Here is a 20,440-nt window from a genome sequence, read left to right as displayed (position 1 = left end):
AGAATGGTCATTCCGAAGATGCACCATTAGTTGAAGATGATGGAGACTTTTCCGTCTCTCCCTCCAATGGTTCATCTTCAATGGTAATGCTTTTTTGGTCACCTTTTTTATTCCAGTCCCAGGCTTCATCTTTGAAAAAATGAACATCCTTATTGATAATTACCTTTTTAGTGACTAGGTTATACAACTTATAACCTTTAGTTGTGCCACCATAGTCAATGAAGATGCACTTCTCACTTTTGTCCTCCAACTTTTTTCTCCGTTCATTTGGTATATGGGGATAAGCCATACACCCAAATACTCATGAGAGCGAAACATCTAGTTTGTTGCCACTCTAAGCCTCTTTTAGGATTCTTCCAAAAACACTCTTTGTTGGATATTTGTTAAGCACAAATACAGCACATGCAACCACTTTTGCCCAAAATTTATTGGGTAAATTTTTAGCTTTTAGCATACTTTTTGTCATTTCAAAAATTGTTCTATTTTTTTCTTTATACTATACCATTTCGCTAAGGAATATAGCTAGCGATCAACTAGCGATTCACTCCATGAATTCTACAATATTTGTCAAATTCATTTGAGGTAAATTCTCCTCCTATGTCTAATCTCAACATTTTAAAATTAAAGCCACTATGTTTTTCAATATAGACTTTAATTTCTTTAAAACTTGTCAAAAGTTTTAGATTTTTCTCTTAAGAAATAAACATTTTTGTCTGAATGATTCTACCTCAATAGGGTCACAAATGTCCGTATGTACCAACTCCAATGGTTGTTTTGCTCTTCTGGTTTTTTTTACTAGAAAAGAGTCTCAATGTTGTTTTCCAACAATACATCATTCACATGGACGATCTAGAAAGTCAATCAATGGCATGCCAATCACCATCTTTTTCTAGACTAGTAATTTTAGTCCACGAAAATTTAGAAGCTCGAATCGAAGATGCCACAACCGTTGCTATCTTTCATCATCGCTTGAAAACTGAAGAGACTCATTGTTTGAAGAGTTAAGGAAACATCTGGTTCTTCGTCATCTGCAATGTCGTGCTCAACTTGTTATCGACACCTCTAATAGTGCAAACTCCAATTTCAATATGAACCTTGTGGCCTTTTTCAAAAAGTTGCCCAACACTTAGCAAATTCCAAAAAGTCCTAGCACAAAATAAACTCTATGACAAGTAACATTAATACCATCTTTTGATTTGATATTAATGTTACTTGCCTATCATGGGAATTTTTTATTTATTTTCGGAGTTGACTTCACCATGATTTGTTTCGTCCAATTGCAAGAATAACTCCTTTTGATTAGACATATGATTGCCGCAACCAAAGATCTAGGTACATTGTGTCTACAGTGCTCGAGTCATCCTTCTCATATGCTAGTGTCACGGGTTGATCAATCTCACGTTCCCGAACTTGTGCGGCCTTAGGATTTCTCCTAAATCGGCCTTACGCATATGGACACTTGACTCACACAAAGCGTATGGAGAGTGAAGCATGAATTGTATTAACTTATGAACAAGCTTGTACAAGTGAGGGGGAAGGGCATCTAGGTTTAATCTTAACCGTTGATCCCTTCATTGATCCAATGGTGGGATTTGAATTGTATAATCATTACACAATCTGTACACTAAGTCAAGGGCGCTTAGCCTTGGGGAAGCCCAAAAGTTGTGCGTACGAAGAAACTGAAGGGTCGCCCGCCCATGTCTGGCATGGAAGCTCAAGAGTTGTGGGCTTGTTCCTACATTGATTATGGGTCTATTCTCGTATTGACCGTGGATAGATCATGGGCTTGCTCTTGTATGGATCATGGCCTATCGTTTGGGCATCTTGAATCATGCTTGTCTATCGGGCCGTGTTGATTTCCCCCACCTATTTAGGCAATGCCCTCATCACATCTTCGGCGTGAAATGCGTCAATGTGTTGTTCGAACTGCCAAAGAGTCTCAGATAGTTCCCAACTCGCTTCACTCTCCAGAAAGCCTTTTCCACCGGATCGGGTACTCCCTCTTAGGTATGCAATACCTCTTCCATATGACTCGGTTTGCCATGATGCACTCGACATCCCAATCGTATGAAGGTTTTGCCCCAAGTGGCGCTTGGTGTGATTTACCTCAGTCCGGGTCTTCCTCGTTTGCATGGAAAGGTTTAAGCATATTCACATGGAAGATTGATTGTACCTTGAGTTTAGATGGCAAGTCTAGCTTGTATGTGACTTTTTTTACCCATAGCAACACTTGAAAGGGGCTCTCATAGCGACAGATTAGCCCATTATGCACGTCTCGATATCAAAGGATAAAGTGCAACTTCACCAGCACTAGGTCCTCTACTTGGAACTCCACATGCCATCGTTTTTTGTTGGTCCACTTTTTCATGCGCTTTGAGGCCTTGTATAAACACATCCATGCCAAGTTTGCTTGTTCTTGCCATTCCTTTGTAAGTTTGTATGCTGGTAGGCTACTTCCTCGGTAACCCGAGGCAACCATGCTCGGAGTGAGCAATTGTTGCCCAATCACGATCTGGAATAGGCTATGGTTCGTGGACTCACTCCATTGCAAGTTGTATGAGAACTAAGCCATATCAATCAGCTTCACCTAGCTTACTTGCGTGATGCTCACATAATGTTGGAGGTATATTTTTATTAGTGCATTCACCCTCTCTGGCTGATCGTCAATTTGAGGATACAAACTCGTTGAGAAGTTGATGTCTAACCCCAGCAATTTGAAGAGGTTGGTCCAAAATCGTATGTTGATTGGAGGATCTCGATCACTCATGATCGTGTGCGGTACTCCCTAGTACTTGACGACGTGCTTGATAAATAACTCGGCCACCTCCTCTGTTGGACAATCTTTAGTTGTTGCACGAACATCTCATACTTGGAGAATTGATCCACAGGACCATGAAGGTCCGACATCTTTCGAACCTCGATAGGTTTACAATGAAGTCCATGGAGATACTCTCCTATGGACGTTCCAGGAAAGAAAGTGGCTCGAGAGGCCCCCACGACAAATGTTATAAGTTGTGGGATTTATTTAGGAAATGGCTTATGGATATGGGGAAAAATCATTAGACTAGAGACTAGAGGATATGGGTCAAGATATAATTAAAAAATGAGTCTCGTGTTCCCATTATCATCGTAACCGTAGGCAGCCTTTTATACAAGAAAAGAAAATGAGCAGCAACATTTCAAAGAGCATGAACTTTCAAAATTAGATAAAACTTTCAAAATTAGATAAGTTTGACAATATAAAGATTGATGTCCTCATGCTCAACTAAAATCATCTTCCATCGTGGTTAAAGCATTATTTTGCATATTGTGCATTATTTCTAAAAGATTTGTCTTTGATAAACAGATAATGATACATCTTTAAATGGCACAAGGCTTTATAGAATCACTAAACAAGAAAGAGGACCTAGAAGAGACTAGGGATAATTATGTCTCAAACCTACTATGTAGGTCATTCTTTCAAGTTGAAGAGGTTGATAATTACATAGGCAACATGCAAAAGCTCAATATGCACGATCTCATACACGATCTTGCCTCGAAAGTCATAGGAGATGTGTGCTAGATGGTCAATCTCGATGAGGGCAGCATCATTGGAGGAATTCAACATGCATCAATTGCTTCACAATCATCCTCTCTACAAGAAGTGACTTCTTCACTTGAAGCGACCATCTACAAAATATTTCTCTCTTTCAAGGCCATAATATATGACCAAAACCGGTCCCCAAATGAATATCATCAGATTTTCTCAAGTTTAGGCATTGTTGAGCATTGGCTTTGGGCTATTTAGATTTTTGTGTCCCTTCTTTCTTGGGGAGTCAATTGAAGCACTCAAGAATTTTTTGTCTTTGGAAACTAATCCATCCAAAGATTGCTAAATTCAATCATGGATTAGGAGAACTTGCAAACCTTAAACTCTCTAAATGTTGGCAACTTACCACACTTCCAAGAGATTTGAGGAAAATGGTCAACTTTAAAAGACGTCTTGATTGATGAGTGTGCCTCAATGAACCACATGTCACGTGCGTTGAACCACTCGTCTTTGCTTCATATTTATCCCAATTCATCATACTAAGAATGGACCATTAAGTACATGGTGGTATGGGGACAGTAGATGTACTGGGAGGACTAAATAAATGGACCGGGTCCATTACTCTTTGAAGTTGGACTTCCTACAACTAGCACCGAACAAAGGTCACTTGAAAGAGAAGCAATGTTTGCGTGCTTTGAGCCTAGAGTGGCCGAGGGAACAACAAGACAACAAAAGCAATAGCAATGAACTGATCATGTGGGAGAACCTTAGGCCACACCCAAATCTAGCCCACTTAGCCATATTCTTTTGTATGAGTAGGAGTCCGCCAATCTGGCTTTCCTCCATCGGGAATCTTGTTGAAGTCAAAATCAATGCATGTAGAAGATGGAAGTACTTGCCACCACTGAGTGAGCTCCCTTCCTTAAGGTGTTTGAATCTCTAGGATTTGGATGCAAGGGAGTTCGTTCAAGAGATAAGTGACCTAGAGCAATCTATTATTGCACCCCTTCTTCCCATCTCTATAGATGTTGTATCTCGATTGCAACCTAAAAGGATGGTAGGCAAGAAGGAACTGGTGGGAGCAAATTGAGATCATCAATAATACGATTCACAATCATCATTCCCAAAACCTTCGACTGTCATTACTTGGTTATCTCAACTTGAATTCTATGACATTGCTCCCTTGGATAGAAGGCTTGACCTTATATAATGTTAGCAGGAAGTTTTTGGAACAATGAGTGCTGGCCGTTCCAAATTGTCCACGAAAAGATGCAATAGTATCCACATTAATCCCTCTCTCTAAATTAAAGTATCTAGATTTGTTTTATCTATTAGATCTAGAGCACTCGATACTTGATACTTTACTTCCATTCCTCCAAATCTTGAAAGCACGACCTTCCTACATTGCACACTGTGAGGTGTCTCTCGAGACATGCAGTACCAATTCTCGCTCCAATACCTTGGCATTTTTGCTTGTAAAGAACTTGACTTGTTGAGCTATGACGGCAAGCACGGCACCCAATGGCGATCCCTCGTAAATCTCTGCAAACTTGCCATAAAACTACCGAAACTGGTGGCGTTATCGGAGGGTATTCAATGTCACTACATTGCACGTTCTCGAGATTATATATTGTGAGAATCTTATGAGTTTGTCAGAATGGATTGACAAGCTCTCTTCACTCAAATATATTCTTATTATTGACTGTTTAGGTATGACCCATTTGCCTGATGGGATGCGTTGCCTCATTGTTGCAACCTACCCTTGAGCCGCCCTCAGAAAATGGGTTTAGAGGTATTGATTTATGAGACAATCCTAATGGTACATACATACAAGTCTAGGTCTTAGATGGATCCTCACTTGATAACACCGTAGACGGACGATGTGGTCTCTTCTAAGATCATGCCCTGCATGACACATGATTTGCAATTTAAATTCAAATTGATCCTAAAAATTCTATGTCATAAGTCGTCACTAGCTTAATGAAGTCGGTTAGAAATATGAGAGAATACATCACTTTCTAAGCAACCATAAATATAGAGATTAGGGTCTTAATTATACAGTCATCTAACAAGTACCTTTTTGATATTTAAACTTCACGATTTGCTAACCAATGTGTCGGGGTAGTCTTTTACTAATTAAAGATCCTGAAATTCATCTTAACCATTAAAATCAATCTATTAAAAGAGCATAATCAAATAAAATCACAATGAAAGTGCACAAACAGTGATGTAGCATTGACTCGAAAAAAGAAAGCATTCAAAAATGCTATTGTAAAGCCATAAAGGCTTGTTCAATTTTGAATTCAATTTTTTTATTAAAAGATTTTCACATTTTTAATGCTAAACTAGTTCTAAACTATAAATAAATCTAAAATATAATAAAAATACTCAAAATATAATTTCTAAACTTTTTCTTAATTTTTGAGGAATTTTTATTTTTATTTTTTGTATTTTTAATATTTTTTATTCAAGAAAAATGGATTCGGATCGGGTTAGGAATCTGGTCCCAGCCGCCTGTCTGACCCGAACAGTCCGAGTTGGGTTTGAAATTAGACTAGCCCTAAGGCCCAGTCCAATTTTGCAAAAAGCCCAGGTTGTTGAACCCACAACATTTCAACGGAACCCATTAAACTCTTTGACCTAGCCCGGCCTCGAACCAACAGCGTCCCTGTTCCAACCTCGGCCACCTGATCCGACCCAATTAACCAAATCCGACCCGACTCAGATTTATTATATTCTTTTTTATTTCTTTTTTTTTTTAATCAGTGCTTCTGTTTTTTATTTCTATTTTTATTTTTTCCTTTTCCCACCTATCGTCTTCTCCAGTTGACGTTTACCTGAGCTATCGACATCTTCCTCAGCTAATTGAAAGTTGAATCAACACGACTTCACTGAGGCAAGAGGAAAGAATTTTGCCATCAAAAAATAAGATAAGATCTACATAGAACGCCATAGGAAGTCGAGATACGAAATAACACCTTCAGTCCATATCCTCACCAGCCACCTGTTGGGATTTGGCCAAAAATATGGATAGGTAAAAATAAATCAACAATTTACAGCGGAAGTAAAAACCAATATATGTATCTCCCGAGCTTGTTCGTAAAGTTTAATTAGAAATCCCTAAAAACAGAAGAATAAAATGAAAAGGAGGGCTAATCGTATTACCCTTGTTACATGCCCAAGTCATTTGGTCCAGATGCTCCTTGTAGCGTGCCTAAACCTTGACGTATACCCAAAGCAATTTTGTTCAAATGTACTTCAGTTCTAGCCCCATAAATGCAAAATCCTAGTTCAAACATACCACCAATTACATGTCGAACAATAGGGGTGAGCATGGTCTGGGTGGGCAGTTCCCCACTTTGAAAGCGGGAACCACCTACTAAAGATCGATTCCGAAAAATTAAAATCGAGAGTTGTCCTTTAGTTTCATGGATCCACCTAAAAACCATACCACCAATTCAGTCTGGTTCCAGGTGGGTCCATAGAATTGGTCTCAAATCCCTATTAAGTTTGGGTTGAATTGCAAGTCATTAATTTTGATTAAGAATTGAAAATTATAAGGCAAAACGAATAAATAATACCCATAGCTAAAAATTTAATTTTTTCAAATGTCATGGTGTGATCTTTTTAAGGTTTCTAGACATCGAAAATAAGTGGAGAATCAGACTCCACATTAAAAGTTCTAACCTCCACATAAGTTAAAACATTAATTGCTGGTCAACCTAATTAAATCATGAGAATGGTTGAGGAGAGATCTAATTATACTCTTAAAATGAGCCGTTGGCTCTTATGGACATATCCAATTGATTATGTCCTCTTTCTACGTTTATTTATTTATTTTTGGTTGAGAAAGAAAGTAAATGGATCATTAGAATGAAAAAAAGAGAGAGTAGGGATTAATCCTATTACACACCCAAGAAACAAATTTAGTTAATAATGTCCAATAATTACAAATATGCATATATGTACATATATATTTGGTCAAAAATTTATAAAATAAATAAGTAATTGAGATGAAATCTCTTTTTTTAAATATATATATTGATTCGGTTTGAGTGAATGAGTGGATAGGCGATTTCATATCTAGAATCGGGAATCGGACTAGTACTCATCCGTTGTACTAACTTGGAATCGAGAACTAGACCAGCCCCATGGAAATTGTTGATTCCAGATCGGTCTAATTTGGTTCCAGGCGGTTTTCGATTCTTTTGTATACCCTTATTGAACGATACCGAGAGCTCAAAAGAGTTCACCGCTTCAATTATACTAGCAATTGTTATTGTGTGTGTAGACCATTTTTCAATCTAATCTCTCTTGCTTTCTATTTCTAATCATTGTCACTCCATCATACTCATTCTTGCTTCATATCAGACTTGACTCTAGTTTAAATCAATTTGGCCACTGATTCTAAAACAATTTTAAAAGATCAATTCGGTCATTGATTCTCTTGTTTTTGAATATTATTCCGAACATTAACTTTATAATTGTTTCAAAATATTATTTTGGGTATTAGCTCCATAACCATTACAGAGCATTAAGTCGGCTTGTGCAAACAATAAAGTACACCAGACCTCTCTCTTCGAGAATTGCAAACAATTCATGACACATTACGATCAATTAAAGGTCCGTATGTTTCGCAAAAAGTAAATCATGTGAACAACTTTTTTTTTTTAAATGATTGATTATATTACTTTAAATAATGAACCGATAATAAATATTTCAGTATCATATGCGTGATAAGGGGTATTTTTCGTTAATCCATTTTTGTAAGTGAGGTGTATTAAAACTCGTGTACGGTTTACTCGATAATGGCTCGAATTAGAAAATCCACATCTCCCATCTTTTCCACTCGTTTTGACTTTTCGACTCCTGACTCGTCCTTTTTTTTTCCACTCGAGTGAGTTTCCTCCGCCTTCTCCTCCTCCACCCGTGCGAAACGCCAGACGGCGATTCGAAGTTTGACCTCTGTTCGAGGCGCTATTGGTGGCGGTTCTTGGACTTCGTCGCCGCCGCCGCCGCCGCCGCCGCCGCAGCCACGGCGACCGCATTCCACGGCATCCCCGTCGCGGCGCCATTGATGGGTGATTGATTATTAAAGAGAGAGAGGTTGGGGGGGTTGGTGTGGATATGGAGACGCAGCAGTCGTGGAGGATGAGGTTCTCCTTCAGGAACGCCACCCTCTTCGTCTGCTTCCTCAACGTCGTCGCTGCTCTCTTCTTGCTCCAGGGCTTCTTCACCTCTTCTTCCGCTTCCTCGCGATCCGCTCGATCTAATTCTGGTCACTATACCCTTCTCTCTCTCTCTCTCTCTCTCTCTCTCTCTCTCTCTGCGCCTTCTCGGTTTGATGTTTTGCTTTGAATTGCCGTGACGAAGGGACTCGCTTTGATCTGTGTAAACTTGGGTCTTCGTTTGTTGTTTGAGAGGCGATTAAGGTTTATGTCTCTTCTTCAGTTACTGGTTGGGCCCTTTGTACATGCCTCCGTATGGTCTGGATTGTGGGGGCTCGGATTGGTTGGGTGCCTGGACTCAAGGCGTTGTTTTCATCACGATTTGTGTAATGATTGACAATCTGTACCTATTCGCTCTTGTAAAAGATATGGAATTGCATGTGGGTTTTGATTTATATGTTCGTTTTGCACTTGGTGGGAGCTCGATGTCGACTGAAATTTTTCTTGGATCTTTGAAGCTCTTTCTTGCGCATGTCCTGGACAAAAAGGCATGTTCGGCCTAATGCCCTATAGGGGGTTTCTTACCTTATGTGAAAAAAAGATGCAAAGGCCAAATTTTCCCATTGCTTCGCTCACAAATCCTGCGATTTTTACATGAGAGTTATCTGTAGATCCAAATACAAGAAAAGGTCTTTGTCTTGGATGCACAGCATGTTATTTCTCTTTGGCAATCAGAAGTTACATGTAGATTTCTTGTTCTTGAATATTGATACTTATTGGAAAAGGATCTTCTTTTCAATTTGAGGAAGATCTTTCGGTGTTTGCTGTCTCAAGACTTTTGTGTACAAATCTTTTGATCTCTTACATGGTGAAGTTCCTCTTTCCCTAAGCAGACTGCTCACTAGTGCTTTGATTCTTTTCAATTTTTTTTGTCTGATTTTCTAGGCAGCAAAGTGTAAACTTACCTTGGAGGGTATGCTTTGCACAATCTGTGCAGCCATGGTCTATAATTTGATGTCGCTAGATTTTCTAGATGTTGCGATGGCAATTAGCAAATAATGCACAATCATTTGGTGGTTGTAAAATGGAATTGTAGTTGTGTAAATGGCACAAAATATTGCAAATTTCATAGCATGTATCTCTATTTTTCAGCACGACATTCAGCACCATGAACAACAGATTGTCAATAATTGTTGGTTTTGGCATTCATTTCTGTTTCTTTTCTCCTTTTGTGGACTACTCATCAGTTTGATGTGGCTTTTTTGCTGATTATTTCAATACTCTGATTTACAGCCATGCTCCGGTATATAAAGGAATGTGAAGAAATTCGTCTTTCTATGCAGCCGTTGGAATTGATAAGAAGAGTAAGATTTTTCCCCTAACTGTACTCTTTTTCACGTGATGTTCATGGTTGAAATGCTAAGATCTGCTAGTCCCATCTGAAGGTTTATGCTTCATTCTATTCCGTAGAGCAATCAGATTAGAGATTATCTTTGAACATGTGCACTTTCGGTCAGTTGCCTCCGGAATTTTCTGTTTGTGCTATTTTATTAATCACAGTCAAGCATACATAATGTTATTCCAAGTCGACATTATGTATAAAAAGTAATTCGAAGGAATTCATCTTTCTATGCCGCCATTGGAATTGATAAAAAGAGTAAGATTTTTCGCCCTAAATGTACTCTTCTCCTACGTAATGTTCATGGTTGAAACGCTAGGATCTACCAGTCCCGTCCAAATGTTTATGCTTAATTCTATTCTGTAATGCAATCAGATTAGAGATCATCTTTGAACATGTGTGTTGACAATTAGTTGACTCCGAATTTTCTGTTTGTGTTATTGTATTAATCATAGTCAAGCATCCATAATGTTATTCCAAGTCAACATTATGTATATAAAATAATTTGAAGAAATTCATCTTTCTATGCAGCCATTGGAATAGATAAAAGGAGTAAGATTTTCCTCCCTAACTGCACTCTTTTCCTATGTAATGTTTATGGTTGACATGCTAAGATCTACTAGTCCCAACTGAAGGTTTATGCTTCATTCTATTCTGTAGCGATCAGACTAGAGATCGTCTTTGAACATGTGCGTTGTCAGTCAGTTGACTCCGGAATTTTTGTTTGTGCTATTGAATTACTCATAGTCACATACATAATGTTGACTCACACATAATGTTATCCCGAGTAGCCATTGGAATAGATAAAAAGAGTAAGATTTTTCTCCCTAACTGTACTCTTTAATGTTCATGGTTGAAATGCTTAGATCTACTAGTCCCATCCGAAGGTTTATGCTTCATTCTAATCTGTAGGGCAATCAGATTAGAGATCATCTTTGAACATGTGCGCTTTCAGTCAGTTGACTCCAGAATTTTCTGTTCGTGCTATTGAATTAATCATAGTCAAGCATACATAATGTTATTCCAAGTCAACATTATGTATATAAAGGAATGTGAAGATATGTTTGTGCTATTGAATTAATCATAGTCAAGCATACATAATGTTATTCCGAGTCAACATTATGTATATAAAGGAATGCAAAGAAATTTGTCTTTCTATGCAGCCGTGGGGATAGATAAAAAGAGTTAAGATTTTTCCCTTTAACTGTACTTTTTTCTGATGTAATATTCATGATTGAAATGCTAAGATGTACTAGTCCCAACTGAAGGTTTATGCTTCATTCTATTCCGTAGTGCGATCAGATAAGAGATCATCTTTGAACATGTGCGCTGTCAGTCAGTTGACTCCGGAATTTTCTGTTTGTGCTATTGAATCAATCATAGTCAAGCATACATAATGTTATTCCGAGTTGACTGAAATGGTTGTTGTTTGAGAATCATCTGTTTCCATTTTCAGGTGAAAGAAATTCAGCAAGAAGCTTATACTGAACCTGAAATAGTTCAGCCAAAGCAGACTGCTGCTCTTGATCTTTCCAAGCGGTTAAATAATTTCCGTTCAGTTAATGATAATGCTGCCAACATGAAAGGTAGGTCAACCTCTCTCTCTCTCTCTCTCTCACACACGCGCGCACGCACACACGCACACACACATACACGTGTATGCATGCTCTCTCTCTCTCTCTCTCTCTCACACACACACACACACACACACACACACACACACACACACACGTATATGCATGCGCCCAATATGTCGGAATTGGTGAGATAGTTTAAGTTTACCATTGTTCTTTTCTTGCTGGCCCTTACAATTTTTCAACGATATCGAATTTCTCTGTGCGTGCTGTTCTGATAGTGCTCTCTATCATGCAAACACGATTTGTTGCATTTGTCTCTTGTCTTCTAAAATATTTAATTTCAAACCGTGAGCTACTAATCTCTCCACATCATCCATTAACAAATGCAAATTAGCCGCCTATGTTGTGGTTTTGAGGGGGCAAATTGTACAAGTACATGCATCTTATAATCAGTCACTTCTTGAGATCAAATGGAACGTAAGTGCATTTTGAGTCTCGTGGTTCATGTTGGTTACATGTGATTATGGTTGTTTATTCTTGCAATACCAAGTCAGGTGTGATTATATTTGCTTCAGTTTTCCTACTACATACTGCTGCCCCTGGTCAGTTCTAGTCATGCAGAATGCAGTCAAATTCTGTTTTGTTGAATGTGCATGTGCTTCAGGGAAAGTCCTACTAAATTGCTTTTATAATGCTCCACCTCCACCTCCACCTCGTGAGCATTGAAATCCTTAGAAGGCAACGTACGAAGCTATCTTGTTAATTCCAGAAACCATTAGTTTCTTTTCCTGGTATAGAATAGCAGCATCTTTGAGGGTTTTTATCACGTTCTGTTATCCTGAATCGATGTCTCTGACTCGAACATGTTAATTCCAGAAACCATTAGTTTCTTTTCCTGGTATAGAATAGCAGCATCTTTGAGGGTTTTATCATGTTCTGTTATCCTGAATCAATGTCTCTGACTCGAACATTTTGCCGATGTATGATGTCTATCTGATAGCTCTGGAGCAGTGGCGTAAGAGGAAGATGGAGAGAGCAAGACAGCGAGAATTGGGAAGGAATGGAACTGCTGCCTTCCAAGCTTGATGCAAAATTCCTGCCACTGTCAAATGTTTAGGGCGATACTTGTAAACCGCATGCAATCGCCTGTGTGGAAGTATTTGACATTATTGTATACGAGGACTGGTTTTACAATACATACTGTGTGTAAATGTACATAATGCAGAACAGTCCACTCGAAATTGAGCAATATATAGTGAAGACTTTCTGATTCAGGCATGATCTTTGTAAATTTTACTGGTCTGGTGTTTAGGGTATACCAGTTGAAATTTTTGGCTGTAATTGGAATGAACAGACCTAAACTACTCATGAATGGATTAAGAACCCAGGAGACAACATTGTAATGAACATGACAAAATTTAAAAGCATTGATGATACATGCGTTGGACTGCTTCTCTAAGCATGTTCAGTATTACTTGTCTTGCTTCAAGCTGGGTAAATTGCCAACTTCAAGCTTTCATCCCAAGTTTCAGTTGTTATGCAGTTCAATGTGCAAATTATTATCAATTTTTATTTGAGTAACTTACCGGCTCTTATTAAAATGATCACTTTTTATTTTAGTAAATAATCAACTCCGATTGAAGTATTAACTCTTGTCGGAGCCACCCTTATTGGAGTAAGTTACCAATTCCTATTAATGTGCCACTATTATTGGCATAAGTTACTGACTCATATTAAATTATCGATTGCACTTATATTTGAATAAGTTACTAGCTCTTATTAAATGATGGTAATTTATTTTCAAACTCTACGAACTTATATGGGAGTAAATTACCAGCTCCTAAACACATCACTTGAGTAGGTTATCAATTCTTATTTTAAATCACCCATATCTATTTAAGTATATCCATCTATATTTGAGTGAGTTACCAACTCTAACCTGGATAAGTGATCGACATCCATAAGGGACAAAAGTACTTTAGTGTGAGTTCTCTTCCTCGTTGCAGAGGTCGAGAGTTCGAACGCTCTTGTTGCTAAATTGTCTGAAGTGGGGGTCCTAGTGTTGGGGTCATAGGCTAGCCTCCCCCGAAATTTACGTCTAAATGGCAACTTGCGACAAGACTCGACGGAGTCGCTGGGCACTGGAGGGTTGTGTGATCTCCGAAGGGTGATCTCCGACGGTTCCTCGGTTACAAAAAAAAAAAAAAAAAAAAAACAACAACACCACCAAGAAGCATGTGGCCCTTTTGATAAAGAGATTTGGGGTGGGGTTGGGGAGTACTAGGTTCGAGGTTCGATTCCTGTGAGCATCACACACACATATACATAAAAGAAGGGAGTGAGATCAAAAGAAAAAAAAGAAAAATCAGATTGGCGACACCTACCCAATCACAAAAGTAATGTTCTTTAAAATTAATAAATAAGATGAAATGTTACGGGAATAATTCAAATCTTTTGAATTTTTGGGAAAATTACAACTCTTGATTTAAACTTCAAAATCATAATAGAAGAAAGTTACGACAACGGAAGTTCTTTTTTTTTTTTTTTTTTTTTAATGACTAGAATCCCAACCTTTAACTAGTTTTCAGTCCTGTGATTTGCATCGAATACCTTTCAAAATTTTAAAAGGTTGATAAGAAAAGCACATTTAGTAATTCTAAAGTGAAACACGGTTGTTAATGTCTTTTCTCATCCTATGATGATTATGTATTTACTAATATATTCCTCGTCTACTTTACTTTTTCCATAGGCTTTTGCCTCCTTTTGCAGCCAAAAAAAAAAAAAACCAAAGGCGTATGACTAATGAGAAGAGCGAAAATCCTAAAATAAATTTCAAAAAAAAAAATTAGAAAATGAGAAGTGATATTTCCTCGGCCCAAAAGTTTTCTTCCACAGCTTTTTGGAATTGCATGTCTTGTTAGCGGGTCTAATTATGGTCCGATGAACTGAAGAAAGTTTATATATCTCGTTCAGCATGACAGGAACCATAGTTTATATACTCCTGTCTAGTTTAGGTAATCTAGGAACACCAAATTTCCATCCTCTTAGTAATACATCATCAGTTCGTCACGCCCTATATTCAAATTACAACAGCAAGCGCCGTGAGAAGGAGGAAGCTTAGACATGTTTAACAGCCATTCTATGCAAAAATGCTATTGCACAGACATCCACAACCCAAGTTTTCTTGACCAGAATATCACCGCGGAGTTTGGTCCATGGAGCATACCAACGTTACATGCTACAAAATGCAATACTCCCCGAGGGCATTGAGTGGCAACCGATCACGGTCGACAAGCAGAGCATTGCCATCCACTTTAACTAACAAAAATTAGTCCCGCTGTACATAAAGGTTTGTCAAAATCTGGCTACAGAAGTGTCGTAGAAAGACAGACACACTCTGCTGACTCCTGTACAGAAACACAAACATAAGCATTGCCGTGACAAAACAAGGAATTACATGCTGCAAAATGCGATAATCCCCGAGGGCGCCAACCCATCACAGTGGATGAGCAGAGCATTGCTATCCACTTTAACTAGCAAAAGTTAATCCCACTGTACAAAAAGGTTTGTCAAAATCTGGCTACTTAAGTGCCTTAGAAGGATAGATGCATTCAGCCGACTCCTGTACAGAAACACAAACATTAGCATCGCCAGGACAAAACAAGGAATTCTCCCTCACAATGCTTGTAAAAGGATATAGTGTGATTTGCACTGTTCAACCTCTAATTCGTCAAAGTTGCGATATATTTTTGCTAGGCAATTATTAGGGTCAAAGTCATAATAATGAGCTCTTACAAATAGTTCCTTTTTTTTTTTTTTTTGCTAAGACAAGCAACAAGGTACTGGAATCTGGCATGCATTTGTGCAGTCTTACTGAAACAGATCGACCAAAGTCTCTCGGCCATTAATATATAAACTGGCAAGTTTTCCTTGACTTGGCCTAAATGACCTACCGATGCAGACCGTTTATACAGCTCTTTCAGGAGTTGAACACCTTTCTTTTTTGGGGAAGCTTGAACACGTTGCCCATTGGACTTCTAATATACCAATATGAATTTCAAAGTCACATGGAAGAAATTAACTAATTGAACACAGGTACCAGGAGATGCTCACCGCGTTTCTGGAATTCATTTACCTGTGAACTATCAAAAGTCAGCTTCATCGAAGAGCTTCCTCCTGAATAGGATGCGCAACAGTAGGCCCCAACCCCAATCTCAGGAACCCGAAATATGGTAACTTTGAGCACAATGTCTTCTCTCTGAAGCAGTTCGAAGATGCAGACATCACCTATCTCCAGCTTATTGTCTGCCACAAACTCACGCCAACCTCTGCTTATCTTGCCTTTGCCATTGAAGAGAAGGCATCGCACGCGCCACTTCTGCCCATCAGAAACCTGAAGAGTGATGTCTCTGGAGTCCCCCTTTAGATGCATCCCAATGAAAGAGGCTGGCAGATTCTGTTCATGAGGGGGAAAAGAGCTTTTCCTATGATCAGTATGTATTGCAGTGAATATGAACTGAAATTAATATGAAATTCTGTCTCTGGATATCATGGAGGATGTAGGCATAGTTGTTGTTGTCTCACTAATCTTGTCCTTTTTGTGAATGATTAAATTGAAAAGGAAAAATTAGAATAAACCATAGTGAAGAGGACTTACCACAAGAAATTTCTCTCTCACATAAGATGGGCGCATGATTACTTGGAAGAAAGGATTATTGGGCTCATACATGTGAGCTGCACGGATAGCCATCCCTCTTGCCTCAATGATGGCAGCGTTACACTCCCTTGAAGATTTTCCATAGGATGCCTCGACAGTAGGCAGTTCACCTCCATCTTTCCTCATCACCGATGGCTCACTTTCATCTGCAACTTCATCATATGTGTAAAGAGAAAGTAAATAGGATAAAGCATTGACATAGTTATCGAGATTATGGTGCTTACTAGATTCATTTATTTGCTTTCTCCTTTTCCGGTATCGGTTTTTCTGAAACAACCGATCTATCCCGACTCCATCGAATGTACTTTGGAGCTCAACTTCGTCGACTTGTACCCCCTTATCCTGATGAAAGACCTCCCAATCAGCTACAGGCTCGGGCCTAATGATATTGACACCATCATGAATTCTGTTTGTCGTTCGCCAACCCCGACATTCTTGGAAACACTTGTCCTTTAAACAGCTACAAATTGGGCATGCACAGCAAAGGTCTCTAATTTCAACAACACTGTCAGTATCTTGATTTTTCTTCGTATGCATTGGAAATTGCCTGCTCGAAATAAATTCTTTGCTACCAAGAGGATTGTGAGAATTCGTCTCCCAGGAAGCAGTCAGATTATATACGTAAACATGAAATGTCGAGTCCCCTTCGTACTTGAAAATCAGAAAGTGACCGGAATGAATGGAATGATGTTCCAGGAATCTCTGCCAACCATCATGGAACCATAATCTGCTGCCATGTTTTCTTAACTCGACTAGCCAGATACTAGAATCAGAAGCGACGAGCCTAACGACATCAGAAAGTTCATCCCCATATTTCCGAGCAAACTTTTTTGGAATCCCCTGCAGATTGAAAGAAATTTAATGGCATTCTTCCTCGAATTGACTATTACCAGAGGGCCAAAAAGCTGATGTTGAATCACCAGTGAAGTTCATGAACCCCATAAGTACGGAGAACGTGAGCAAGTATAAGGAACAAATTAAAACGGCTGCACACATACTACATAAGTACATAGGCCAAATTTCCTCTTGCAGACCCTTCTTCACTTTATGAATGAAAGAAAGAATCCACATTGAAAATGCTATTGATATCTTTAAGAGAAATTGGGTCATCCTCTAACTCGGCTCCTACCGGGCCAAACTTTTGCGTCCCAACTAATTGGGTCAAAAGACACAAGTTTTAGCCTTCCATTCTTAAGGCTCAAAGTTCAGTCTCCTCTCATGCGGCATTTCCCAACATTTTCAAATTCAGGAAACAGCTGCCTAACGATTCGACCCAGAAAAATTCAGTCTTTTAAGAAGGTGACCATTCACCAGCATGATCTTTTCTCCTGTGTTATTTCTTTTACTCAACATGCTTAAAGGAAAGGAAAAGAACAGAAAAATCAGCCATGCATGGATTTCTTTTCCTCGGCTCAAGAATTTGCGTGAGTTCATTTCTTGAGAAGAAGAAGACACAAACACATGCATGTTGACTGGTGAGTGACAATGATGATCGGTTCAAAAATTACCAGCTGCTTCTCATGGATGAGGGAGTCCACCATCAACCTGTAAAAGATGCATGCCCTTCTTCCGTTTGCAGCCACCCTCTCCTCTTCCTGCGACATTGTTCTTGTGTTTATGTTTTTGTTTTTTCTTGTTTTTGGGTCTCTAATTGTACTCGCGATGCCAACTAATCGCTTCACCTGCGTGAATCTCCTTGAGAAATTTAAGATGAAACAATTCTCGGTGTCCATGTGTCGTCTCAGGGCTCAGTTGATGTTCACGTCACCACCTTTTCATGTATTTTTTCTTTGGGGATTTTCCACTGTCCCTTTCTTTTTCTCACTGGATTCTGCTTTTTTTTTTTTTTTTTTTTTTTTTTTTTTTAAATTGGGAAAAGTGCCACTTTTACCTTCTAAGCCCATTTTCAAGAAAACAAATCCCTTTTGCCCGACTTTTCTTTTGGATGGGAAATGAGCTTGTATTCATTCGTATAGAAACCAAACCATAGTGACTAAATAAGTTCTCTTAGGGGTGCATGACAATCACCTATTTCTATTTTTAAAATAATTTTTCTATTCCAGACTTGTTTCTGAAATAGAAATCTATTTGATAAACCCATTCAATTTTTCTATTTATGAAATAAATTCTTATTCCAGAAATAGATTTGGAATAGAAATCAAAAGTAGAAATTTTCTACTTTTATATTTCTAGAACATAAATGAGAAATAAAAATTATTCTCATCGTTCGTCAACCGGTCTTTTATCCGTTGCCGTTGACCACCGTTGTCGGTTGCTCACCACGCGCCGCCTTGCCGATCGCCGACCGCCGCCGCTGCCGGTTGTCGACCGCCGCCACCACCGCCGCCGCCAATCACCACCGCCGCCACCAATCATCGTCGCCGCCGCCGCGCCACCGCCACCGCCACCAATCACCGATCATCAGTCCACCGCCGTCCACTGGTCCACCGCTATCCAAAAGGAAAAAAAAATTGTGTTGTTAATTTCTATTTTTAAAATAGAAATTTGTATCATTATCAAACGGTTATTTTTGCTTAGAAACTCTTCTAGAAATAGAAATAAAAAAATCTATTTTTTTTTTCCAAAAATCAATTTCTGGCCAAAATGGTTGTCATTTACCCCCTTAGCAACGATAGACACAGAAGAACAGGGAAGCGGATTGAGTCGAAAAATGGAAGGTAAACCAACAAAAGCATTTCTTCCAGCCCAGTTTGCATAAGGATTGAGCTAAATCTTCTGCATTAGGAGAAATTTTCAGAAGCAACTCTCCATTACCACATCATCTTCTGCTTTTCAGATAGAATTTCATAGACGATGAGGGGACTCTAAAACTAAATCCTCCCTCCAGCGCCTGATCAAGTAATTAGACCGACTTGACAAACTATTTGGAGAAGTGGCGCAATCATACAATACATTTTTTAAATTGGTTAGTGAGAATCCTTCTTGATTTGTTAAACTCGACTGTCTGACTCTTGTATTTCTAAGAATCATAATAATTAGTTAACCAAAGATCCCAAGAGTTAAGATTTATCGACATCAGATTAGACATACTCTATCTTTCAACTTCAGACAACAACTCACCAATACCAATCTGTAATCAATTTAGCAATGGCCGGTGTAGAACAACGAAATAAATTTCATTATATTTCCATGATGAGAGCTATCTATATTAAAAGATCATGCTCCGACAAAGAAATAATTTAATTATATTTCTGTGATGAGAACTAAGATCTCTCTTTCTCTCTCTGCTCAAGACTTAAAAAAGAACTTACGGGTTTTCTAGGTTTGTAAGCTTATTCTGACGCACTCTTCTTGCCTTAACTTGAACAAATCTAGAGATTAGATCAAGGGAAAAAAAAAGAAAGCTTTTATTAAACTATAACATTCCTACCTTGACCCTCAATGAGTGTTGTGGTTCAACATTCTCTCATTTCTTTCAAATTCCTACTCTTTTCCTAGCTCACCATCAACCCTCGAACACCTGGAAAAATTTCAGACTTCTTCCCTCACCGTCCAAGAGGGTAATTTATGAGGGGATATAGGAGGCCTTTCCAGTCTCCACTGGGATGGACGGCCTATGGTTGGAAAGATACATGAGCATAATTTTGCTCTCTAGTCGAGGTTTTGACTAGTTTTGGCTGCAAATTTGTAAAAATTGCATTTTCTCAATGGGCTGACTGGAATTTTTGGATTAAAGTTAGTTATTTGAGTTATTTTTTGGGTCATGAAGAAACTCTTTGGGGACTAATACTAGACTCTATTGGAAGCTTGATAGGTCCCCTTTGAAATCCAAGTAGTGGTGTGGTACGATTATTTCTGGTGTGCGAGATATGGCTCTTGAAAAACCCCCTCAAATGCTGCTACTTTTAGTTTTTGAGTTTGGAAGGTAACTGTTTGGATGTACTTTTGGAGGCCACCAAGAGCCCCCCTCGAGCTAGCTGCCTCTTATCTCCTACTTTTTATGCCTCAAGAGGGTGTGCTTCCGAGAGGTTATCCACTGAATTAATCCACCCTTTGGTTGCCAACTGAACTACTTCACTAACTCTTCAA

The 20,440-nt window shown here is 38.8% G+C and overlaps 2 protein-coding genes across 2 annotated transcripts; one reads left to right on the top strand and one right to left on the bottom strand.

Annotated features, from left to right (window-relative positions):
* Window positions 1-8,419: 8,419 nt before the first annotated feature.
* Window positions 8,420-12,951, top strand: LOC120296415. Its single transcript, XM_039318371.1, has 4 exons — window positions 8,420-8,807; window positions 9,991-10,061; window positions 11,553-11,682; window positions 12,674-12,951. The coding sequence occupies exons 1-4, from the start codon at window positions 8,657-8,659 to the stop codon at window positions 12,757-12,759; spliced, it is 438 nt and encodes a 145-aa protein (XP_039174305.1). The 5' UTR covers window positions 8,420-8,656; the 3' UTR covers window positions 12,760-12,951.
* A 2,302-nt stretch (window positions 12,952-15,253) lies between these two features.
* LOC120296148 (B3 domain-containing protein Os11g0197600-like) lies at window positions 15,254-17,994 on the bottom strand. Its single transcript, XM_039317811.1, has 5 exons — window positions 17,899-17,994; window positions 16,373-17,230; window positions 15,809-16,129; window positions 15,627-15,710; window positions 15,254-15,295 (listed from the first exon to the last, which is right to left on the bottom strand). The coding sequence occupies exons 1-5, from the start codon at window positions 17,992-17,994 to the stop codon at window positions 15,254-15,256; spliced, it is 1,401 nt and encodes a 466-aa protein (XP_039173745.1).
* Window positions 17,995-20,440: the final 2,446 nt, after the last annotated feature.

Source organism: Eucalyptus grandis, chromosome 7 (genome assembly GCF_016545825.1).
Source record: "Eucalyptus grandis isolate ANBG69807.140 chromosome 7, ASM1654582v1, whole genome shotgun sequence".
NCBI lineage: Eukaryota > Viridiplantae > Streptophyta > Magnoliopsida > Myrtales > Myrtaceae > Eucalyptus > Eucalyptus grandis.
Note: the sequence above shows the minus strand (reverse complement) of the source record. Positions and strands in the feature narration are given on the sequence as shown.